General features: G+C 39.0%; 1 protein-coding gene across 1 annotated transcript in view; it reads right to left on the minus strand.

Moving 5' to 3' along the window:
• The window catches only part of CFAP43 (cilia and flagella associated protein 43), an 85,955-nt gene extending 63,623 nt beyond the window's left edge, over positions 1–22,332 (minus strand). Inside the window, exons 1-6 of the mRNA XM_090279547.1 lie at positions 22,157–22,332; positions 20,647–20,900; positions 16,793–16,889; positions 11,226–11,393; positions 9,428–9,578; positions 819–978 (exon numbers count right to left, since the gene is read on the minus strand). Of these exons, the coding sequence (XP_090135673.1) occupies positions 819–978; positions 9,428–9,578; positions 11,226–11,393; positions 16,793–16,889; positions 20,647–20,900; positions 22,157–22,230 (904 nt within the window). The 5' untranslated portion in view covers positions 22,231–22,332. The remainder of the gene's footprint in view (positions 1–818; positions 979–9,427; positions 9,579–11,225; positions 11,394–16,792; positions 16,890–20,646; positions 20,901–22,156) is intronic.
• Positions 22,333–26,441: the final 4,109 nt, after the last annotated feature.

Consider the following 26,441-nt stretch of genomic DNA (forward strand, 5'->3'; position numbering starts at 1 on the left):
TTCAAGAAGAGCAGTTTGGTGGGAATGAGCTCCCCGGTTTGAGCCAGTTGTTGATTAAGGTTAATGAAGTCGGATGTAAGATTGCTGCAAAAATCAAGGTGTGAAGAAATAAGAGTGCAATGGACAGGTTTGGGCAGTTTGCCCTGGCAAGGTTCCCTTCTCAAAGGGTCTACACCTAGCCCCTTCGGTGACCCAGACCCAATTCTGGCCAGAGCTGATGGGACTAGGAACAGACACCAGATCTAAAGAGAATAGATCAGGTTCTCTTGAAAATTCTAACCAATTAACATAAAGGTAATTTTCAAGATGGCAGTTGGACTTACAAGACCATTATAGAGAAAGGGTTTGAGAGGGATGAAGGGCATGAAAGAACACATTAACTTATTAAACAGAATGGGCATATGTATGGGAAAGGATACTGCATAGTAGTTAAGAATTTGAAGTCTTAGAGCCTGAGTTCAGGTTTCAGCTCCACAGTTTACTGATTATGGGAATTTGGGCATGTCTGTTAACCCCTCAATGCCTCCATTTACTCATCTATATCATGGAGATAAAAAATGCATCTCCTTGTAAAGCTGTTTGAGGAACACGTGAAATCTGCATTATAGATGATAGCAGAATGTCTGGAGCATGAATATTTAAGAAGCATTCGCTAGCTAGAAGGACTAGGACTTGGTAACTAAAGGATAAAGGAGAAGAAGGAATCAAAGATGTCTCTAAGAAAGAGAAAAGTAGAAAATAAAACATTCATCTTCAGGTGCAAAACCATTACCCATGCCTCTACATTTCTGTGAATATAAAGCAAAGCGGTTTCTCACCCTTTGTAGGTATGTCTTCTATCTTAGCAAGCACAGCCACCTTCAAGTTTTCTCCATTAACCACTAAAAGAGGACCCTCTTCACAGCCGATGTATAGATCACTTGTGGGAGTCCAGCAGTGCATAGTTGGGTGAAGCAAAGGATATACATCATCTCTGGGCTTCAGGGAAAGATTAGAAACCTTGTGTTATGACAACAAGTATGGCCTAAAAGCCAGAGAAATACCCATTAAAACAATTTCCAAGAAGAAACAAATGAATATGTACATACACACATTGATTGGCCCCACCATTTGCCAAGAACTAACTGAACTTCTCCTTTTTCCCTCCAATTCTCTACATTTTAATTCACTAGGAAAAAAAATAAGCTATTCTTGCCAACACATTCAGGGGTCTCGTGTCACAGATTCTCATGAGTATTGAGTCATAACTTCTATACTGTTTCCTGGTGGACTTTTTTTTTTTTTTTTTTTTTTGGTCTCTTGAATCTAAGAAAGTCATTGTTTAGCTACAATCTTTTGAAGGAGATTTTTATACATTTCTCCCTCCTGGTTTTGCAAGGGGCACGGATGTGATTCTCCTGGAGTGGCTGCGGCAAGGTCTGCCTAGACCGCTGGCTTAGTTTTCATGGCAAATGAGATGAGGATTCCTTGTCTGATTCTGGTGCTTCTCTAATTCGGTTAATGAAACATCCTACATGCCTTTGATTTTATAGAAAACTCAAAGAAAAACGCACACAATCTATGGGATGTACCTAAAAAAAAAAAGCTGGCTTTGGAGACTATAAAATAATATGGGCCAAGGATATAAGGCAAATTTTTCCTATAAAGGAATATTTTAGGTGTTATGGACCATGTTGCTCTCTGCCACATACCCAACCCCCCTTTTTAAAAACCCTTAAAAAAGTGTAAAAAACATTCTTAGCTTGGGGCCATACAAAAGCACATCATAGTCTACTGATTGCTGACTTAGACAGTAATACCTCAGTACTATGCCTCCCTCAGTCTCAAATGCTTGTTTCCAGCAGAGCAGAGGAAACTCCCCCCTTTTGGAAAGACAGAGCAGGTCTCCCTGCTCTAGGGAGACTCTAGGACCACCTGTTCTCTTTCCTGGAGGTCAAGGTAGCTGTAACAGCAATTTTGGGCATGTCTCCCACTGCCGCAGGACTGATTAAGATTGTGAACTCAGGATCCAATAACATGGCACTCTTTCCTTTTAAACAATCAAACATATGGAGCTTAAATTTGTTTGTTTAATTTGTATCAAAAACATAAGGTTTAGTACTTATTTGAGCTTTTTGTTATGATATACTAATATTTAGAATTACATTAGCTACAACATATCTTTGTTTTCTTTAGACATCCTTACACCCATAGAAATAGAAAACATTTTAAATGAGCCATTAGCTAAATTACCAGACTTGCTAAATTCCTTGAGAGTTCCATGTTTATTTCACTTATTTATTCATTTATCTAACAAATATTTATTGGATACTTATTACATCCCAAGCTCAGGAATGCAGCAATGAACAAAACACAAAAAAATCCCTGCCCTCATTCATCCTGGTGAGGGGAAATAGAAAAAAATTAATTAATTAAATATATAGAATTGAAAAGTGCTGTGGAGAAAAATAAAGCAGGGCAAGCTGGAATTGGTTCCACAGTTGGGGAATACTTCAACCCCATATAGACAGTGATTTTTCTACTCAGGACTTCCCAGTGTATGCAAGTCACCTTTCTAATAATTACTCAATAATTGAATAAAATATTATATATTGCTCTTTTAATTTAGGAAAGCTTTGTCCTTTTAAGGTAAAGCAGGTGTGACACTGTCAAAGTAACTATTTCTACTAGATTCTCAACTTCTATAAATCGAAATATCAATTATGCAACATTCATTGGGTTTTGGTTATATACCAGGCATTGCACCAAGACCTCAGAAATTCCTCTTCTCAGTAAGATAATTACCTATTGAGGGAAGAACTACTATCAACAAATATCAGAACCAGAAAACATGTCATGTTATAGGAGAGGAGAGTATTTAAATACAGGGGTGGGCAAAAGTAGGTTTACAGTACATGAAACAGTTTATTTTAAATTAATTATTGTATTATTTTAAGTTAATTACTATTTAAAATGCCCTGGCTGGTTTAGCTCAGTGGATTGAGCGTCGGTCTGCGAGCTAAGTGTCGCTGGTTCAATCTTCCAGTCAGGGTACATCAGAGAAGGAAAACTCTGACTCCAAAAAACCTCCGCTGCCTTGCGGCATACCTCTTCAGGGGAAAGGCTAAGGGAGTAAACCCCGACAGAAAATCCGGAGCCGGAGTCCCTAAGGCGGTTTGACGTTGTAGTCAACACCGGCAACTCCTGCGGCGCACCTGAACCCAAGCTGTATCGACTCCGTCTTTCCCTTGGACCCTTCAGCTGCGAAGAGAGGGGGGGTCTGCTGCATGGGCAACAGCAGACCCTCCATATCACCCTGCCCAGGCTCTGTAGCTTCAGCGTCATCACAAGATGTCGATTCAACACGGGAGGAGACAGATACCATGTCACTCCCGAGTTGGACTGCACAGCCATTCTCAGCGGTGCAGATAGACTCTTAAGAAGCTACACCATCGTCTCTCGAGACGGACGGCTGCCAACAACAACAACTATTTAAAATTCATTATTATATTATTTTACATACAAACAAATGTAAAACTATTTTTGCCCACCCCTGTATTGTACATGCATCCATAAGAAAGCAATTGGTTCTTCCTGCTGCAATGAAGGAAGTGTAGAGAAAGAGAATTATCATTTGGGATGGACCTTGAAACATGAGTAAGGCAAAAATCATATACAGGAACAATCATCATAATTTTTAAAGATAATTTTTTTGAAGATTTTATCTGTTTATTTTTTTAGAGAGAGGGGAAGGTGGGGAGAAAGATAAGAATAGAAATATCAATGTATGGTTGACTCTTGCTTGCCCTCAACTGGGGACTGGCCCACAACCCAGGAATGTGCCTGTACTGGGAATCAAACCGGCGACCCTTTGGTTCAGAGGTCAGCACTCAATTCACTGAGCTACACCAGCCAGGGCTCATCATGATAATTAAAAAAAAAATAAATTGACTTTGATTATATAATTGGTCTATTTCATGCCCTCATACCCTTAGATTGTTAGAAAAAAAACTTGATAACAATATAATCAATAAAATATACTTAAAAATTAAAAATAAAACTTGAATATCAATCTGGCCATCAGTAGGACAAAGGGAGAAAACCAAATAGATTAAACTGCTACTAATTTTTTTAAGGTCTTTTTTAAAGTATATTTTATTGATTATTTTGTTACAATAGTCCCAATATTTCCTCCTTGCTCCCCTCTACCCAGTACCCCCCTTTCCTCCAGCAATTCCCCCCCCCTTTAGTTCATGTCCATGGGTCGTGCATATAAGTTCTTTGGCTTCACCCTTTCCTACATTATTCTTAACTTCCCCCTGTCTATTTTGTACCAAACAATTATGCTTCTTAATCCCTATACCATTTCCCCACTTCTCCCTCTTCCCCCTCCCAGCTGATAACCCTCCAAACAATTCCCATACCTATGCTTCTGTTCCTATTCTGGTTTGCTTAGTTGGATTTTGTTTTTATTTTCTAGATTCAGTTGTTGATAGTTGTGAGTTTGTTGTCATTTTAATGTTCATAATTTTGATCTTTTTCTTAAGTAAGTCCCTTTGACATTTCATAAAATAAAAGCTTGGTGATGATGAACTTCTTTAGCTTTACCTTGTCTGGGAAGCACATCATCTGTTCTTCCATTCTAAATGATAGCTTTGCTGGATAGAGTAATCTTGGTTGTAGGTGCTTGCTTTTCATCACCTTGAATACTTCTTGCCAGTCCCTTCTTGCCTGCAAAGTTCCTTTTGAGAAATCAGCAGATAGTCTTAGAGGCACCCATTTGTAGGAAACTCTCTGCTTTTCTCTCACTGCTTTTAAGATTCTCTCTTTATCTTGAACCTTGGGCATTTTAATGATGATGTGTCTTGGTGTGGTCCTTTTTGGGTCTAGCTTCTTTGGGACTCTCTGTGCTTCCTGGACTTGTATGTCTATTTCCCTCCCCAAAATTGGAGATTTTTCCTTCCTTATTTTCTCACATAAGTTTTCAATTTCTTGCTCTTCCTCTTCTCTGGCACCCCTCTGGTTCAGATGTTAGCATGTTTAAAGTTGTCCTAGAGGTTCCTACGCCTCTCCTCATTTTTTTCTATTCTTGTTTCCTCATTCTGTACTGGTTGACTGTTTTTTTCTTCCTTATGTTCCAAATCATAGATTTAAACTCTGGTTTCAGTCCCTTCACCATTGGTTTTGTATGGATTTTCCATTTCATTTAGCATAGACTTCACTTCTTCCCTTATGTGTCTCCCATACTTAAGCATATCTGTCAAGCCTGTGGGCATCTTTATCACCAGTGTTTTGAACACTACGTCTGTTAGGTTGGCTATCTCCTCATCGCTTAGTTCTCCCACTGGAACCTTGATCCGTTCCTTCTTTTGGGCCATACTTCTCTCTCTCCTCATGCTGACAGGCTCCTGTATTTGTTTGCCTCTGTGCCTTAGGCAGAGCTGTCACTCCTGTTACGTTGTAAGGGGTGGAGCCTTAGGGGTTCGTCAGTGCAGGGCAATCAGTTTCACCACGTTGTGGCATTGTTTGTGGGGGAGGGGTCAAAGAGGGAACGATGCTGCTTGCTCAGCATTTGCCCCTTTTCCAGGCACTTCTCCCACTTTGTATGGGACTGGCACCCCTCTAGCTGTTGCCCTGGCTGTCATTCCAAGAATGGGTGGGTCTGCGAATATTTTAGGACTGTGGGGGCCCTTTAAACAAGTGGACTCTGCTGAGAGACCAGCAGTTTTTGCCTCTGCCCCAACCCCCACTGGTTTGCACAGTCAAAAGCAATGAGGCTTTATTTTCCCCGGCACTGGGACCATGAGCTGCACGATCTGGTCTGATGCTGGGAGTGCTCCCCAGGTGCCCCTCCCTAGTTTTTAAAACGTGTGACTGCGCTTTCTGCTTGCCTGCCACTACTGCTGCCCCTCACCACACTGCGTCCTCTCCATCCTGGCTCCACCCCTCCTACCTGTCTGGATGAGTATTTCTTCTTTATATCTTTGTTGGACTTCCATTCAGCTCGATTTTCTAGAACTTCTAGTTGTCTCTAGTTTTGAGGTAGTTGTATTCCTTCTTAGTTGTGGAGGGAGACACAGTGTATCTGTCTAGGTCTCCATCTTGGCTGGAAGTCTAAACTGCTACTAATTAATGACATTTTTGTAGTGTCTGAGATTCGACTCATAGAAAAGAATTACTAACTAAATACCATTATTTAAAAGCTTTTTAGGTGTCTTGATGATCTATAACCTTAGCCTATAAATCACAAAAGACAGACTCTACCTGGTATTGTGATGAGCTTAAAATCTTAAGAACACACATATCTGGTCCCCACAATACCAGCGAATCTGTGCAACAGAAGGTGGGGATTAAAACTTGGGATTTTCTGGCCTTGGTATGTCAAATTAGTATTATATGTGGCTTTTCTTACTTTAAGATAAACCTTGGGTTGTTTTCCTGTTACTTCCTTTCATCAATAAGTGTGTTCTGTGCCAAACATATTGAGAGAGGAAGGGGGGTGGGGAAGAGAGAGGGAAACATTGATGCATGAGAGAAACATTGATTGATTGTCTCCTATATGTGCCCTGACCAGGTATTGAACCCACAACCTAGGTATAAATGAATCAAACCTGCGAACTTTGTGTGCAGATGACACTCCAACCAACTGAGCTATACCAGCCAGATCTGTTCTGTGCCATTTAAAAAGTAAATGTGGCCCTGGCTGGTGTGGCTCAGTGGCTTGGGCACCAGCCTGTGAACCAAAGGGTCGCTGGTTTGATTCCCAGTCAGGGCATATGCCTGGGTTGCAGGCTGGGTTCCCCGTTTGGGGCATGTGGGAGGCAGCCACACATTGATGCTTCTCTCCCTCTCTTTTTCCCTTCCTTCCCCTCACTCTAAAAAATAAATAAATAAAATATGTAAATAAAAATATATAAATAAAAAAGTAAATGCGATATTATATGGATTATGTGAATAGAAACAATAATTTTTAATTTTGAGAATTTTGAGAATTATAAAAGAAAAGGTGCCAATAGTATTTAAAAACATCTGTTGCTAACACCACCTCCTTGTTTAATCCTCTGGAATCATGATTCAAACATTTTGGTCACTTGAAGACCAAACATGAAAAACTTGAGTCCAGTTTAATATTGCTTTAGGAAATGTAAGCACCTGAATATGTTTCAGAATACTTGAATTTATAAAAGAGATTCTTATTTAGCAACTTGTTTTCTTTTTTTAAAGGTAGATGGAAAAAGGAAACTGGACACTTGAGATTAAATTAATTATTTTGGATCCAATTTCTGGCCAGATAACATCTGCCTTTGATTCCCCCACACTACTACTAGATACGTTTCTAATGCCCTAAATAAGCTGTGTAATGTGATGCAGCCTATTTAGCGACCTATAACATGCCTTTCTATTATTAGCTATAAGAGATATAATGAGAGCATTTAATGTTTGTAATTTTGTAAAAGTACCCAGCTTGTCAATGTCTAAGACTCTTATATAGATAAAGTCATTACTGATTTGTTTGCCACTGGTACCCAGGCCACAAAAAATGCCATTCAAAGGAAGAGAATCAAGACATTCGAGATCTATTTTATGCCTTCACTCATTGTATAGACATTAATTAATGTTGTAGCCATTTTTCTCACCTTCTTTACCTATAAAATGAAGAAATAAAAACTGGGAGAGTTAATTTCCTATTTAAATGCAAAGTATATGACTTCATTAATATTCCCTGTATGATTTAGAGATGTCGAACTTTAACATTAAATTTAAAACAAGGTCAAAATGCGCTGAGTACAAAAGTCCTGGGAAATAAAGCTGTCTGTATAACTATGAGCAATTTTAAAAATTGTAACTGCACGTTTTAATATTTAAGGAAGGTATCCCTATAGGATTTTTCAAATCACAAGGACAATTGCCTGAAATTTACATGTTTTATGTAGGGTTTATCATGTTGCTGCAAAAGTGTAAGATGAGGACTTCTACAGAAAAACAAAGATTTGAGATAGTTGAATATTTGGAGTCCTAGGTATCAAATACTAAACATAGAAACATTTTTTTTTAAGTTGTAAATTCTGATGGCTGTTCTATTTGTGTTTACTTTGCTGCCCCACCGTGGCTGAGCGTGGTTGTATTTCCAAGGCTAAGATCTGTGCTCTTAAAAGGAATTAATAATTTTCTGTAATTTAAAAAAGTGAGTAATTGTCTTTCTTGAGAAGAAACACAAAGAGCATACAATCTTTTCTCTTGCTTGCCAGGGCTTATTTTTAATAATCTACCACACTGAATTATTTTTAACATCTATAGCTTAATCCTCTGTGGTGGTCAAAACCATTTGGGAATCTCCATCTTCAACACAAGCATTAGCATAATGCAGGTTGGAAAGGCTAACAATCAAACTCCTTACCTTCATCTCAAAGGCACTGCATGGCCTCTCCGCTCTCTGCCTCCCTCTTGAACACCACCTGGACTTCACGCTGCCCTCATTTATTTGCTCCAGCTATATGGGTCTTTCCTCAGTTCCTCAAACACACTGAATTATTTTCTTCCCCTAGGACCTTTGTAACACGCAGTTCCCTCTTCCTAAACACTTTTCACGCTGCTTGTAGTGTGGCTTCCTGGGCTTTAAAGTCTCAGCTTAGGTACGTGTGATCTCCCCAAAGGCCAAACCAGCAAATGTTGATCTTGTCCTTACCTCCATCCCCCATTTATCCTGTTAAAATAATTATCACATATTGCAATGATTTAATGTACCTCCTTACTTTTGGTGGTGTTGCTCTGTCTTCCTGATAGAACGTAAGCTCCAACAGGCAGGGATTATGATGCCTGGTTGGTCACCATGGGACCCCATTGCCTAAAACAGTCCCTGCTATGTGGTAGGAGCTTGATAAATTTGTTGGATGAATGAATAAATGAGTGTGCAACTGCTGACAAACTCTCTTCTGAAACTTTCTTCCACTGTTTTCCAGTCCTGCTCTTCCCTGGACTTGCTCCTATTCTGTGACTGTTCCGTCTTAGACTCGTCTTCCTCCTCCCAACTATCGGCAGTTGGTTTCCTCATTGACTCTCTTCCCTGACCCCCTTTCTCTCCTTTTCTTCACACCCCTCCACTCAGTGCTTCCACTGTCCCCTCTGTGGGAAAGACTCTGACATCATGTATCTGCAGCCCTGACGTCTCCCTAACACTAAGTGACTTTGCCAACATCTACCCGCATCTCCCCCTGGAGGCATTCCCAGCACCCCAAATTCAGTAGGTTCAAAACTGAAATCACATCTGGGCTTCCTGTTTCAGTTAGCATGCCATTATCTTCCCAGTCACCCAAACTTGAAACTCTAGTCTTCGTCTCTCATGGTCTCCAGGCTAATCTGTATTAAAAACCAGGATGATTCTCCCTATCCTGCATGTCTCACGGGATGATTACATGAAGGCAAACAGGAAGGCGTGCCAGGTAATTACCCTGAAAGTTTCGGCCTCTTCGCCCACTAGCCCAGCAATGGCTGACAGTGGGAGCACAGGTCCATAGATAAGATCCTTGGGCAATGAGTCAGGGAAAATTATGTCTCTTTCATTAAAAAATGACCCATCTTCCATAGGCAGTTTTACTGACCTATAGAAAGAAGAAACATCAGAATAATCACATTAACAGAACCTAGTAACTAATGTAACTGCTGCTTATTGATGGGGAGGTGTTATAACATAAAGAACAAACAAAACAGATACAGGCCAAATATTAGATTTTAAAACATGTATCATAAAAGGTAAGTAATGCACAGATACAAATTAAATACACAGGGATTTTCAAAATTTTTCTAAGTTAGTATCTAAAGTAAGATTGTAACTCTGAACGTCGATGGGGTCAGGCAGGTCGTGTGTGGCAAGGAGGCAATGGTGGCAAATGGGTTCTTGTTTTCCCTCCTGCGGGCGGCAGGCTCCACTCATTTCCAGCCAACAGGGCTTGTTGACATGTGAGAAGTCTGGTTCCAAAATTTTGAGAGAATGAACATAATCTGGATAATCATGAGAAATCTCTCAAATTTTAGATGTTGACAACCAATTCAAATAAAAAACACTGTGGGTCAAAACAAACATATATGTAGGTTGTATTCAGCTACCTCTGTGACCTCTGGTATCAAGAGTTCCTTTCCAAATTTACCATATATCTACTTTTAACTCATACCATGGCTGTCAAGATGAATTTGGAGAATTCATGGCTTTATGCATTAAAGTAAAAATTTCTTGGTTATACTTGGTGAATGATGAATAATTTTGTAAAAATTACCACGCAAAAATAGTACCTACTACTCAAATGTAAAGCTTAAGTATTTTTAAATCCTTCTTGCTTTCTGAACTGGAAAATCCATTCACTTTGCCTCCTACTGTTTAAAAAAATCACAACTCAGTATTTAGAAGAGAACATTCAAAGGAAACAAAAAGAGAGAAGGGCGTAATAAATTACTTGCCTACCCTGGCAAGGATCTGCTAGAGCTGTCGCCCACATTATGAGAAATTATAGTGTTGCCAACTCTGCCTGGAGACAGCTTTGGCTATTCAGTGGGTCCTTATGAAAATGAAATTGTGACATAAACAGCACTGAGCAGAAACAAGTGTCTCTCTTAGGGTTCTCCATTTAGAAAACTTTATTTATCAGATTTATATTTCTCTGAAGTTTTCAAAACTGCAATTACAAGTCTTTGACTTGGGAGAGTATGGTGAGGTCAGGGGCATCTTGGGTCTTTGAACCCTTTTTAACAAGACACCATTATCATCAACTATCACCAGGACATTGGTCATAGAATTTATCTTTGATCCAGTTCTATTTATTAATAAATGGTAACTCCAATGATCCACTATATGCAACTACTCTTTTGTTTATAGATAATGTGGCTGAAGGTATAATCTATATAAAATTTCCATATCTAAAAGTTTATAATTTTGGAGATTTCAGTTGGGCATCAAAATAGTAGGAGCAAAAAGTCATGTTTTGAAATAGTAAGAGCAAATAAAAATTTGGAAAATTAAACCATGTTGGAGAAAGCTCTAAGAGGACTTGATATTTAAAGGAACCTCATTGGGAAATCAAGTCACAGAGAATCTCTTACAAATGCAAACAAACACTCCAAGGTCGTTATATATGTAGAAAGATGTTATAACTTAAGAAGTATGTATAAAGCCATTTGCATCAAACTGATCTAATCACATTACGTGAATGCAAACGAAAACCACCACTATATTGTGTTGCAATGAAGTCCCTCACTTTGCTTTGAGATAATGCTCCTGGTTACTTCTTTCAATGGTCCACACAGTCACTGAGTTTGCACTTGATAAGCACAGCTGGTGCCAGTTCATGGGGTTAAAAGTCATCTGGCTGACATCGACACCAGGTTGTGACTTCTTGCACAAAATGACATCCGATTCCCAATTCCTTAGAGAAAAATTGCATTTGGTAAAAAAAAAAATTGTCTGAATTCCATATCTTGAGAACATTTATCTAATTATTTGAAAATAATTTACATAAATTGAGACAATTCATTATACAATTTATATAATCTATGACATTAATATCAAGTTTATAACTAATTATGCTTATCATTATACTGTACCTATTAAGAAAGCAAAGTAACTGTTTTTAAAATATTACTCATATGCTACCAAGGCTATTTTATCTTCCTTATTAAATTTGTATTTAACTCATCCAAATCTAGAAAAGGGAATATATCATCACATTTGCTGAAAAATAAGTATAGGTGTCTATGTCTCTGTGATACATATGAGTACTCTATGGTTCTGGGTATACTGTATACATTAATGACAACTGATCATTTACTGAGGTTTTTTAAAGATTTTAATTATTTATTTTTAGAGAGAGGGGAAGGGTGGGAGAAAGGGAGGGGAAGAAACATCGATGTGAGAAAGAAATATCAATGTGAGAGAGAAACACCGATCGGTTGTCTCTCATATGCGTCCCAACCAGGCACTGAACCTGCAACCCAGGAAAGTGCCTGGAATGGGTGACCTTTTGCTTTGCGGGATGATGCCCAGCCAACTGAGCCACACCAGTCAGGGCAGTCATTCACTGAGTTTTTTAAATCATAGTATTAGTACTTCAAAATTGATTAATTCATTTATTCACTTGAGAGAATATCTTGAATGCCTACCATAGGCAAGGTCCCTTGCTAGATGAAATAAAGAGAAAAATATTAACGCGAGCTATCCATTCAGAGTTGTGACTGGGAAAGTGGGTCTAGTATGTATGAAGCTTGCTTGGTCATTTGGGTTCCTCCTGCTCTCACCTCCTTTCATCCTTGTCACAAATGTCCTGCCCATCATATCAACCAGTCTTCTGCTTGTTCTTTGGATCTTTAGACTTTATGCCGTAGATACCTGGCAAAAACTGTCAAGCCTGGATGGATACAACTGAAAGTCTGGGCTACTGGGGACATAGGAACAAGGACCACAGGGCTATGTGTGTCACTGACATTAGCCATTCCTGGCTGCCACCCTCCCCTGGAGTCTCAATATAACCTCAGCTCTTACTGTTCCTCTGGTCTCCTATTCTCCAAAGTGGTTGTTTTTAATATTCTCTATACTCCCGAAGCCTCTTACCTCTCCACCTTACTCTCAGTAAACAGCCTTGTTTTCCACGAAGAAGGTAGAGGTCATCAGCTGAATAACCGCTATCAAGCGTAACAACCTGCTCGGGATCTGTACCACTCTTTCCTCCTTTCCTATTACAATGGAAAGCATGTCCCTCATGCCTAAGGTCAATTTCACCACCTGTGCTCTGGATCCTACAACTTTTGTGTTCTTAGGAACATTAGTCTGTCCTTCTCTTCTGCATCTTCAGACTATCCTCTCCTGACTCCTTCCTGTCAACACTTACATGGAGTGTTCATCTGGACCATCTTTTTTTCTAAGTCCTCCCTCAGTCTCATGCATTCATGTCTCTCTCCTGTCCCCTTCAAGCCAAACTTTTTGAGCAAGTTGTTCTTAATTCACTGCCTCTTCCTCACTCCTGGTCACTCCTCCTCCCAGGATATCTGCATCCCACTACCACTACTTCATTGACACAGCTGTCTCCCAGATCCACTGATACGCACCTTCATCCTAAATCCAACAGGCACTTCTCAGTCCTGCTAACTTTACTTCTGCAGGATTTGACTCTGCTTATTGTGACTACCTTCTGGAACAACTCTTGGACTCTCCGTCACGTCTCCCACTGTTTCCAAGGCCTAGACCGCCTGTCCTTACTAGCTTACTTGGTGGCTGTCCAACTCCGTAGGCTTTAAGTAACTTCCTGTGGGTACACCCACCTGGGCCTCACCTTATGCCTGTTTCACATGCCCAGGCTTCCCTGCAGCCCCCGAGCGTGACATGCAGGAGGTCACAATAAACCTAAATGTGTGGTGAAGTTAACACCATGTGCTGTGGGCCTTTGACTGATAGGGTAACAGGAGTTGGTGAATAAGGTCTCATCTTACTCTCCCCTTCCCAGCCCCCTGTTCATACAGCCTCTCAGATGACCGACTACTTGCGGGACAGAGCAAGCAACTGCCACTTGGTACCGAGTGGTGGCCAGCCAAGTAATGCGCACTTATATGAGCTCGTCTCCTTCCCTGCCTTCCTCCTCCTTTCCTGCATGCCTCTTTCCTGAGATTGCACTCCCTACTAACGAGGCTCCTGAGCTTCTGCCATAGGCTCTGATTTCTGCTGAACCCTCCTTCCTCCGTGACTGCTCCTGGGTTTCCAGTGAGGTTCCTCTTCCTCTTTAAATCCCTTTTTTATTGGTGTTACTTTAAGTTCTGTCCAAAGGACCTGTTTAGGTGTTCTTACTCACTTTTAGCACTGTAATCACCAATCTGATTTAACAACTCCCAAATGTTTATTTCCAGCCCTCTATCCTGAGCTCCCATCCCAGGTATCTGTAGCAGAGACATGTTGTGTCCCTCAACACCTATTCTCCATCCCTCCTTCCAAGTAACAGAACCCCTGGATTTTAGCCAGGCACACAGTCACCCACCAGGAGAACATTTCCCAGCCTCCCTTGCAGCTCAACATTGCTTGTGACCAAGCTGACCAATGGGACCTAAGTGTCAGTGATGTGTGCAACTTCCAGGCTATGCACTCCAACAAAGGTTTGTGCCTTTTCCTTACCCTATTCCCTTCTCACTGCTCTTAAAAATTGATGGGTGGTGCCCCCACTTTACACTAGTGATGAGGGCAACACCCTAGGAGTAGAAGAGCAAGATAGTGGGAGACTGGCCCATGACTCTGGGAAGCCACCATACCAGCCATGAGTTCTTGTACCCAGACCACTGCATGTGAGAGGAAGTCACTTCTGTCTTATTTAAGCCAGTTTTCAAGGGTAACTTGGGTTTCTGGGAGAGCTACTGAACTTAAATTCTAACTGATATATCACGTGCCTACTAGACATCTCCATTTATTTATCTCAGGCACCCTCAACTCCATTTCCTCCCAACACATCTTCCCTCCTCCCATGCCCTTATCATCTTTCTGAATAACACCATAATGTCCCCAAGTTGCTCAAGTCACAACTCTGGGTCAAACTCTTGACTGTAACTCTCCCTCAGCACCATGCCCAATATTCAGTCAGCCACCAACTCCCATGGAATTGTCTTCTAAACACCTGCCAACTATCTCCACTTCCCTCCATTACTCCCATCACCCTAGTCCATACTGCAATCACCTCTCACTTGGACCACCACAGCTTACTAATTGATGTCCGTCTTATTTCCCAATATACTTTCCATGATATGACTGGAAGGAGTTTTCTTACATGCAGACCTGATCATGTCACATCTCTGCTTAAAACCCTTTAATAGCCTCCCACTGATTTTAGTGTAAAGGATGTGCTTGCCCATTAGCATGGCTTACATAAGGCACAGGGTGAGTAACCTACCCAGTATGTCTAGGACAAACTCAGATTAGACCTGTTGTTCTATATTAATTATTAATAACATCCCCTTTCACTCTTGAAAGTGTCCTGGTTTGGATCATAAACTCTATGGTCATTTATTTACAAGGCTGCTCATGAGCTGCCCTCAGACAGCCCTTCTGGGCTTGTCTCTTATGGCTAATATCTTTTCTCATCATATGCACTCTTAATAGCTTAATTAAATCCTCAAACCTGCTATATTTTGCTCTGACCTCATGACCTTTGCACATGCCATTCCTCTGCTTGGAATATTCTTCCTTCTCTCCTCAGAATGCTGTTCTCTACTCATCCTTTAAATAATGCTATGGGTTGAATTGTGTTCCTCAAAGTTCATATGTTGGTGTCCTAACGCTCAGGTTCTCAGAATATGACCTTATTTGGAAATAGGATCTTTACTAAAGTTAAATGAGGTCATTTAGTATGGCCTACTCCAATCTGAGTAGTAACCTTATAAAAAGGGGAAATTTGGAGACAGATGCAAGGAGAACATGTGAATGTGCGAAGAGATATTCACAAGCCAAGGAGAGAAGCCTGAAACAGATTCTCTCTCACAGCCCTCAGGAGGAACTAATGCTGCTGACCCCTTGATCTCAGACTTCTAGCCTCCAGAACTATGAGACAATACAGTCCTGTTATGTAAGCCACTCAGTTTGTGGTGCTTGGTTAGTGGCAGCCCTAGCAAGCTAATGCATCCATCAACGGGTGAGTGGATAAGCAAACTGTGCCATACCCATACCATAGAATAGAAAGGAATGAACTATATAGCATAAGAGAGTTTCAAAATGAGACAATCCAAAATAATTATGTTGCATGAAAGATGCCAGAACCAAAAAAAAGAGTATATATAATGTATGATTTTCTGTTTATGGAATTCTAGAAAACACAAATTAAGAGTAACAGAAAGCATATCAGTGGTGAACTGGGGGCAGAGGGCAGGGCAGCAATGGGGTAAGGGTATGTGTGGCAGGGGCCAATAAGGAAGGCTCTGAAGGGCACAGGGAACTTTTGGGGGTGATGGATACATTTACTCTCTTGATTATGGTGATGGTTTCATGGGTTTATTCATAAGTTAAAACTTATCAAATTGTATATATGTATATTTAAACAGTTTATTATATGTCAATTATACCTTAATAAAGCTTTTTTTATTAAAAAAAGAAACTGCATAAATTAAATGTGGCTCACTGAACCTATATTATCACATTTTTACATAAGAAATACTAATATGTAAGGAGCATCCTCAATCATTTTTGGGACATTTTGCACTTCCACTTAATAAGACTCCCCCAAAGGAGTGTATATTAAAGATGGAAGAGTAAGTGCAGCTTTGAAGCTGGCCACATGGGTCAACCCAGCAAAGACCACAGATATGTCTTATCCATAGATTTTTCCTGTGCCGCTAGCAAATATGTCATAATGTTCCACTCTCTGAACACAGAATTGTTCTAATGTTTCTAAAAACTATTACTTCAAACTGAGGTCTAACATAGAGACCATCTTAATTTCATTATTAGTGGGAAATATGTAAACAACTCAAAGGTACTACTTAAGAAAAGATTAAAGTTTACACATTTATACGTGTATTCTTTACCTGACAAAGGAAATACTATAATACATAAATAAAAAGAAATATGATCATTAATTTAGCTCCCATATAGCTTTTGCCCTACCAAATATTATGCCTGAAAGCTGTAACTAATATTAGACATTATGATTAAGACTTTTACTTCTCCCATTTCCCCTTGATTCAGATTTTTTCATGTATATGTCTTTTGATAAAAGCCAGGACAAGTAACCTAACATAAGGAATTCTGTAAATTCCTTTACCAAGTCAAATGAAAGGAATTCTGCAGGATGCTGGAACTTACCAGACAGCCAGTTCAAATTCTGGGAGAGAGGAGTAGCTAGCCAGGTAGGTGCCACAATAACTGAATGCAAGCAAAGTATAGTCCAGAAGAATATTGCCTAAAATATAAAATCCATTACAAGGATTTAATGATCATATTCTGAGATTAACTATAGTCTGTCATTTATTTTCCTATTCTTATAAGTTACACATAACTCAAAAACATTTAGCTCTTGGAATAAGAGATTTCCTGGCTGATTTCTAACATAAGGAACAGAAAGTTAAGAGTGAAGTTAAGATCCATTTTTAAAAGATACTACAGTGAATTAAGATTGTTAGTTCACTGTCCCTAGACTTCAATGCACAACTAAGCAAACTGCAGCTTGCATGTCCCAGTGTGATTTGAAATGATCCAAGAACTGTAAAATATTCCATAAATATATGAAACATTATAATTAGAAACATTACTCAAACAACTTTAATACCTTGAGGAAGTGAAACAGTTCTAGCTTACTTCTGTATCTCCATACCTTAGGCCATATCTGGCCCTAAGTTTAATATCCTCCACTGCTTGGAACTAACATAAAAATTTCTATTCTCATTTGTATCTATAGTTAAAGAAATGAAAAATGACTTTAAAAGTCTTAGCAACATTGTGTTCAAATGTACACCATGAGGATGCTAAAACAAGAAGCACCTGCTTCTGCCTCTCTGTATTTGAGGCTCTGGGTTCTTTTTCTTCTTTATCTGCTGTTCTTCAGCATGGTTCCACAAGTACAAGCTTTACCTTTCCCTATGCCTGTCTTTTTAAATTTTCTACATTCAGGTCTCTATTGCTACTCTGTATTTTTAATGGTTCTGCTTTTTTTTTTTTTACCATTATGATCATAATATAATGCCAAATTGTTATTTATTAAATTTATTTAGCATAGTCTGATCAACAAAGAAAACAGCTTTTATTTTTTAAGCATTCAATGTAAAAATAAAAATAATTTTTCTGTGGAATAGAGGCCTTAATAGAATAACTTTCTATCTTTGCTCTACAATTTCCTTCCCAAACTGAAGCTTATTAATTTTATATTTACCTTTCATTTATTTTAAATTTTTAAAAATGCATGGTTCTTGAAGAAAATACAAAAAAGTGCATAAAAGGGAAAATATATCCTTTATAATCCTACTACCAAATTTGGTATACTTCTTTCTGGCATTTTCTTCTGTGTTTACTTGTAAAAATACATGTTTTTTTTTTCTTTAAATATAACTTTGCCTTTTATAGCTGTAATAATCACAGGTTAAATATTACACATAATTCATTTTTAAAAGGAAACTTGACTTATACATAATGCTACTCCTATTGGTTTGTTGTTGTTGTCTACCTTACATTGAGCATTTTGTAATTAATAATGTGAATTTTAATGTTCATAGAACATCCCTTTCTGGGATATTTTAACTTATTTAACCATATTCATGTTATTAGAGATGTAAGTTGTTTCCAGTCTTTCGCTATGAGTGCTTTTAACTCCTTTGCACACAGATCATTGACCATATTTCTGATTATTTTCTTAAAAGTGAAGTCTAGTTCTTGAAGTGGGTCTGAGTCAGAAAAATATTTACTTCCCAGAAAGATTGTATCAATTTACAGTCCCACCTTCTGCAAAAATTTCACTGCACTCTGCCTAGCAGTTATCAGGTTTAAAAAAAAAGTTGTGACCTTGATAAGCACAAAAATTTCATCTTGATTTAAATGACGCTTTTTAAAATGAAACATTTTTTGATGTTTTTGACCATTTTGTAGTTCATGGTGTGGGCAAGTTCCTTTCCCATTGTTACGATGGGATATTAGTCTTTTCTCTTATTGTTTCCTAATGTCCTGAAAATATCTGATCATATTTGTTCCAGATACTTCCCTCAGTTTATTATTTGCCCTTTGACTTTCCATGGCAATTTTTATATTTCTAATTTTCAAATTTGTATGTAATCAAGTGTCAATCTAGTTTTAATTTTTCCTTTGTATGAAAAGTTCTTCCACATCCTGAAATTATTTCAGTTTCTTACTGTGTTTTATTCTCCTTTTCAATGGGTTTGTTGCTGAATTCTTATTTTCATCTGATACGTGTTGATGTACAGTATAACATGAGTTACCTAACTTGATACTTCTGTTCAGATTGTTCCTTAACACCACTGTTGAATAATCCATATCATCTATTTTTTTTTATGTGGGAATGTCTTTCATCATATACTTGGCTTTATGTATTCTGGACTCTGTCCCCAGACTTCAACTTTTATTGGTCTGGTGATCGCTGCACCAATGCCACAACCTTAATTACTGTAGCACCGTGATGTTAAAGGGGCCCCTGCCTGGCCATCATTCTCTTTCAAATTGTTTCCATTCTCTATTTTATGTTCTTCCTGATGAACTTTGGAATCATTTCATTTAAGTACTCCTGCCTCTCTAAAACATATGATAAACCTATGAATTACTTTCTGTGAAGAATATAAAAAATATATTTATAATAACCAGGCTTCCCATCCAGGAATGTCTCTGTATCTTTAAATATTTTAAATCAGTGATTTTTGTAGTTTCCTTCACTGAGGTCAATCACAGTTATTCTTTGGATTATTGCAAAGTATTTAAATCTTCTAGTTGCCTGGGTATTTATTTTGAGACCAGCATCTTACTGAGCACTCTTATGGGCCCTAGTAGACTATTGCATTACCTATTATCTCCCTTCTCAGAGCTATAATTTTTCTCAGTTTCACATTTTGTTGCATTGGCTAGAACTTCCAGGTTGATATTAAAAAACAACGGAAACAACTGATATATTTGATTACTTATTCCTAATTTTATTGTGAATGTCTCTGGAGTTTTCGTGATTCAATATGAATGTTGGCTATTGTTTTGAGTTAACTTTCAATTTCTTAGACAGGGCTACAGCCAGATAACCAAGTTGGGGAAATTTGAAAGATGAACAGTAGTTACAGTACAAACAGACAGTTCCCAATGTACAAATGGGTTTTAAAGTTGTTTTAATCTGTGAGAACACAAATTTCCCCACAGATAAAATGTCAAATTAGAGTGAAGTTTGCTGGATTGACCCAAACACTGATTTGACCCAGAAGGGCTATAGAATAGAACCGAGACCAGCCTTACTCTCTCCTGAGTTTTTTCTCCATGATGTGTTAAATGAGGGACTCGTTAGATGGGCTCTAACAGATGTGCAGCAGCCCGGACTGGGTCAGCTGTATCTAAGAATGAGTCATCGATAATTTAAATGGTAGATAACATTGACTGACATATATATTACATATGTCCTATATTATAAGACATTATATATAATAATATATATAATTTCATTTATTATCACCACAGCCTTAACAGTAGATATTACCATTATCCCCATTTCACAGAAAAGGAAATTGAGGCTCGGAGACTTATCTTTAGAAGTTATGCAACATCAATCCACCTGGACTTTCAATAAAATATCAGGAAAGGAAAAAGATGTTCTGAAAGTTCTTTTTCAAACTGCATTTAGTGCTATAAATGAGTCTTCTAGCTCATGTGCATATGAATCACCTGGGGAATGTTGTTAAAAATGTAGATTCTATTTCAGTTAAGTGTGGGTTGGGAGCAGAGTTACTGCATTTATGACAATAACCTAGGTGATGACAATATTGAAGGTAAGCAGACCATACTATGAGTAGCAAGGTTCTAGCCCAATTAATTAAACACTTTGTGGTCAGCCTGATTCCTTCTTTAAAAATGTATGTTACAAAACAAAAACCTTCCAAAAAATTCTTCATTTATAAGAACTAGGTTTGGTTACATCTTATAACAAAATCCTTCAGTTATGGCAGAGGAAGGGTCTTGCAGGCTACCTTTTAATTTGGCCCTTCTGGTCAATCCAGGAAAGTTGTATATGTAGATGAGAGGTTTTAGTTTCCGGTCAGAAAAAGCCACGACTTCATAAGGAACATTAGTTGCCACGACGCCCACTATTCCATTCATACACTGGAGTACAGTTTTTTTCTTCGTTGCAATATTAATAAATATTATGAAATTGCCACTAGGATAGCAAATGGTGTTGTCATTGACAAAATGGACATTCTGCTTAGGGAATCCTTGCACCCACCTTTAGGGAAAAGATATATCACCATCAATATAATACATTCCAAATACTTTTTTTTGACAAAGCAAACAAAAGGTCATCAAAATCCTTGAAACACATCTGTTTTCACCCCCTTTCTGCCCCAAACAATCTCTAAGATAAAAGAACACTTATGCCATCTGAGAGGCCAGTCTAAGTCCAGGTACTATAAAAATTTAAATGTAGACCTAAAATTCCATATGTCTCAGGAGCCTTCTTCAGAACTTTTTCAGTGAAGCAAATCCTCTGATCAAACCTGAGAAAATGAAAACAACACACAGAGAAAAAAGCTTGACCCTAATAGAAAATAGGCTGTATCCTGGGCCATTGTTTTATAATTATCTCTGAATGTAAAAATAAACTTTAAAAAACAACTTTGAATAGGACATCCTGCTTTGTGGTTGTAAGCAGAGTAGGACACTTTCTTCTTTACGAATATGTAGCCAATATTTTAGATCTAAAAATATAGATAAATGTAGAAACTAAAAGGAATTAAGCCAACATGAATGAAAGATTAGAACACAAAAGGAACATGCTTTTCAGTAAGGAGTGCATGAGGGTATATGCTAGAAGTAAGGAGAGTCTGAGATGCGGGGAGATACTTGTTTTATTTAAATATTAAGGATATGCTTCAAGATGGATGATAGAGAAGTTAAGGGAAGGACACTGGGTTGGTAAGAAGCTTCAAGAGACTGGAGAGAAGAGCCAGACCAGGGGAGTATGCTGTGTGGAACAGACTGCAGGAAACACTCTGGAACGCGGAAGGAAGGAAAAACCACCTTTGTGCAGAAGTTTATGCTTTTCAAAGGCCACTATAAATATAAATAAATCCAAAATTAGTGGTCAGAAGTTAGGAGGAAGGACGGCCCTAAATTTGGAGGGAAACCACCAAAGACTACAAGTATGGGATGGGGGCTCTTACTGGGATGGCGGGGTGGGGGGGATATTTATGAAAAGTCGAAGGGAAAAGGATCACTGAAGGTAATACGGGGCCGGGAAAAGGAGGCAGCACTGGAGAGTGGGGGAGAGCGATGCTGGGTAAACGAGGGAGGGGAGGGAAAAACGAAAGGGGGTGGGGCAGGGAAAAATGGCAATGGAGTCATTGAATAAACGTTTGAAGAGGTCAAAGTGTCTGGGAAAGCAGGTCTACAGAATGGGAGGAAGAAGAGTTTAGGAAAGGGATGTAAGTCAGAGGAAGTTTCCGCGAGACCGAAATCAGTCGCCCGGCGGCGAAGCCGCACCTCACGGACAGGGACGCGCTGCTGGCGCTGGCGTAGGGGGTCTCCTCTACCTCCCGGCCTTGACCTTGAGCCATGGGCCCTGTTTCTCGAAGCTGGGCCCCGGGCAGCAAACGCTGGACCCGGATTTGAGTCTGCAACAGTTACTCGGGGCCACAAGCGGTCCGGCCGGTGCAGCCTCCACTGTTTGCCGCGTAGCCGGGAGACCGTAACCCTTGCGCCCATTGGCTCTGTCCTTCTAGCCGTCCCTCTAGAGGAGAGCGGATTGGTGCAAGCCCTGCATTGTGTCACCCAATGGGCGAGTGAAGCGAGGGGCCGGTCCCTTGGAAAGGGTGCGGGAGGGCCCCCACCCAGCTCACGGCACATAATTACAATATTAATAAACATCAATAACAGAAACTAACATTGAGTGCTGGCCGAGCCAGACGTTGCTCCAAGCTCCATGCAGGCATTATTTTATTTAATCTTCAAATCCCCCAACTGACCCCATTTTACAGATAAGGAAAGTGAGGATAAGAAAAGTAACTTGTCTAAGGCTACAACACTTAGTGGGATTTAAATCAAGGACTAATCCAAACCTAAAGTTCCAAGCCTTTATTGTTGTACACACTTCCACATATACCCACTGCTACTTAAAGGAGGCAGACAGCTTCTGAAAATAACCCGATCAAAGGGTCAACAGCTTCTCCTTGCTTCTTCCTTTCCCTTTCAGACCCTTCCTAGCCATCGCTCCCGTTCCTTCTTCCTCCCCTCCAGTCCTCTCAAGTCCCTCCTTCCTGTCTTGCCATCCTCTCCCCATCATTTCATTCACAAATATTTATGAATTATGCTAGTCACTTGGAACAAAATAATCAGCAAAACAGGTAAAATTCCTTCCTTCTTGGAACTTAAGAGACTGGTAGGGGTGAGGGGTGGGTGGCGTAGACATTCACTTAATTATGCAAATATAGAACTATAGATTGAAATAAGAAAAGGAACATGATATATGAGAGCTTATGTTGGGGCCCTCACCTAGTTGGATGGGTGGTGTCAGAGATGGTTTCTGTGTTCATGTGTTGTTGTGAGTCAAGGGATGAGGAGTGATGGGGGTGGGGCGGGGCGGGGGAGGCGGGGAATGCGCAGAGGGCAGTTTCGTAAAGGTATTAAAGCAGGGCAACAGATTGGATGAACTGGGAAGGGCAGTGTGATTGGAGCAGAGGGAGATGGGTAGAAAATACCGAAGGTATGGCTGGAGAAGGAGCCAAGGGCCAGGTAAAGGTCAGGTTGAGAATTCTGGTCTTTATCCTAAGAGCCATGGAAAGGCATTATGTATGTACATGTTTTTAAACAGGAAAATGACCATCAGATTTGTTTATAAAAGATTATTCTGGCTACAGGAGTATTACCAATTAAGTAGGAGAGTAGGGAGACTAGAAATAAGATCTGTTAGGAGTCCATTTCTTGGTGAGCCAAAGCACTACTGGCATTTTGGGCTGGATAGAGGTGCAACACACAAACCTCACATTCTTCAGACACTAGGTAGTCTTTTGTTTCAGGGACCTGGGCCAAAAGTGAAGTGTTTCTCTTAGGGGAAAGGGGATTAGTCACAACCATATATCTTTAGGGTTGTAGTCGTGCTGGGGGAATGTTGAGATCTGTAGCCATGTGACAGAGGGGTGGGCGGAAGGGGCATGGAAAGGTCACATATTGCAGCATCTGTAGGTGGCACTATGTCACATGTCTGACAAATTATGCGCTAATGAAAGATTAAATAATGTAGAAGGAAAACTGCAGGCACTGGTGAAAAGGGGAAACAGTAGAGCTTATAAGAAGTCTGATGAAATTACTCTAAAATGTACCAAAAAGTCAGAACGTTACCCCTGCCGGTGATACAAGGACACGGAGGTGTTGTATTGGGTGGGGTGGGACTTCCGGGGTTGCTGGGAGATTTGGATCCCCTGGAATTTTGCGGAACCCTGATATCAATGGACTCTAACATGGACTTCATAAAGAAATCCAAGAGCCATTAATGGAGAAAAACAGGAATTAATTTATGTTGTGGCATAAATATCAGTTAAAACAGCACTTTAGGAGAGCATTAAGTTCAGGTTTTCGAAGACTGTGGTTTACCATCATTACACATTCAAGATTTGAGTTTGAGTAACCTCATCAAGGCTTAAGATCCTCTCTGAAAGCTTCATCTCATCTGCATTAAATTCTCCATTGAACCTCTCACAAAAGTAAAAGGTTAATAAGCACTAAAATCCATCACTACATATTTCACTTTATGTCCTTTCATCTGACTACCCTTCAATTTCCTTTGCCTTTAGGGTTTCTCGTATTACTTGTGTTCCATTAGACTAGAGATAGAGAAACTGCTTTTTAAAAAATATATGCCTTGTGGCCATAAGTTTTTACTGGTAGAAACCTGGCATGACAAAGTTAGAATCAGATATTTCAGAATACCCTATGGCTATAACTTGAGTCCACAAGAAAATGAAGATGAAATGGTGAAAATATCTGAGTTCAGATTATACTCTCAGGCTATGTGGTTTAGAGAAAAGAACCATTAACCTAAAATTTCAGGTTTTTATTCTGTCTCTGCTTCTTACTAAGGTATGTGATAACTGGAAAAGTCACTGAAGCTTTCTAAAATTTAACTTCATCATCTGTAAAGTGAATCTGATATTTTCTCTGCTTTCCTTCACAAGGTTATTAGGAAAATAAAATGAAATAATATATATGAAAAGAACTTTATATAAAATGTGTAATACAGACACATGGTCTTGTTACCTAGTTTCCAGTCATTTCCTTCAGCTACTGAGCCTGGGAAGGACCATGATTTTATGTGCACGCTGACTCCATACATCATGTTCAGGCTGGCTACCTGGTCACAGGACGGCTAAATTTATTTCTCTGAGTACATAGACTACTATAGTGAGTTAATTCTAAGAAGGAAGATTATCAAGTTCACTTAAATTATTAATTAGCATCAGTAACACAAGATTGTGTTCTAGAGCAGTTATAGATTGGAACATATTTGTGGTATGATATGTTTACTAAGTCATGACCAGTTTTTTTTTTTTTTTTTTTAATGAAATAACATGAAACAGGAAATTTCACAATGCACCCCACATGGTAAGGGTAAATTAATGTTTCAGATATCCGTGTATGTATATTTGTAATTTTGTATTTGGTAATTAAATAAAATGTACTTTTCCCTTTAAAAGGTCACCAAATATTGTATTTCATCAAATCTAAGATAAAATGATAAATGGGAAAAATATATACCAGTGAAATTACAACAGAATCCTTTCTCATCACCTAGAATTTTAATTTTATACTTATTGAAAGAATCCTTTTAAATGTAGACTTTTTATCACAAAAGAAATTAAACTTATATGGAAGTAGACTTTTATCCTATATTACTCTTGTATAGGTATAAAAAAATATAAGTGACATAAGCTATGGTATTTCTACAGCATCATCACTTTTAGAATGCAGTTTTTTATAATAATTATTTAAATTAGAGTCATAGGCCTTCATTTCCCCTATATCCTCCACCCCAGCCTTGTCTGATGTGCCAACGAAAGCATTTCATTTAAGAGTGCCCCCTTATAATCTCTGGGATCTTCTTCCAAGCCATTGACATCCATCCTACAAATTTAACCTTAAGCAATAACATATATGTCAGGACTGCATTCAGCCTACATTGATTTGAAGATATAGCCCAAATTTTCAGAGGTGTTCAAAAGTGAAGAAGTGTACAGCTTAGAATTGATGAAATATGATAGTAGTTAGAGATCAGACTCTGAAGTCAGTCCATAGTTGAAGAACCAGTTCCACCGGTCAAAAGTGTGTCTTTCTTGGTAAAGTAAGTCATTTAATTGCCATCCTCCAGTTTCTTCATCCATGAGATGGTAACATTAACAGGGTTTCTTATTTAATTCTTAGGGTTGTTGTGAGGATTAAAAGTTTTTCATGTAGAATGCTTAGCGGAGAGCTGGCAGGCAGTGTACATTTAACAGTGGAATTATCTATGCTGTTTTACCACATTTTCATTTAAGAAAATACTTGACTATGTTTCTGCATCAGTATATATAGATCTACTTCACCGCTTTTGAACAGTCGTTAGGTTTCTTTTTTGTTATTTTGTTCTTTTTAAAATCAGTTTCTTAAATTTAAATTTTTACTATAGCATATAATAAAAATTCAGATTCTACAGGAAGGTTTTCAAATGACAGCAGTCTCCACCTCATTTCTTCTCACCTCATCCTTTCCTCCCAATTTCATTGTCCAGAGACCACCT

This window comes from Furipterus horrens, unplaced genomic scaffold (genome assembly GCF_987537825.1).
Source record: "Furipterus horrens unplaced genomic scaffold, mFurHor1.1.pri manual_scaffold_5, whole genome shotgun sequence".
Taxonomy (NCBI): Eukaryota; Metazoa; Chordata; class Mammalia; order Chiroptera; family Furipteridae; genus Furipterus; species Furipterus horrens.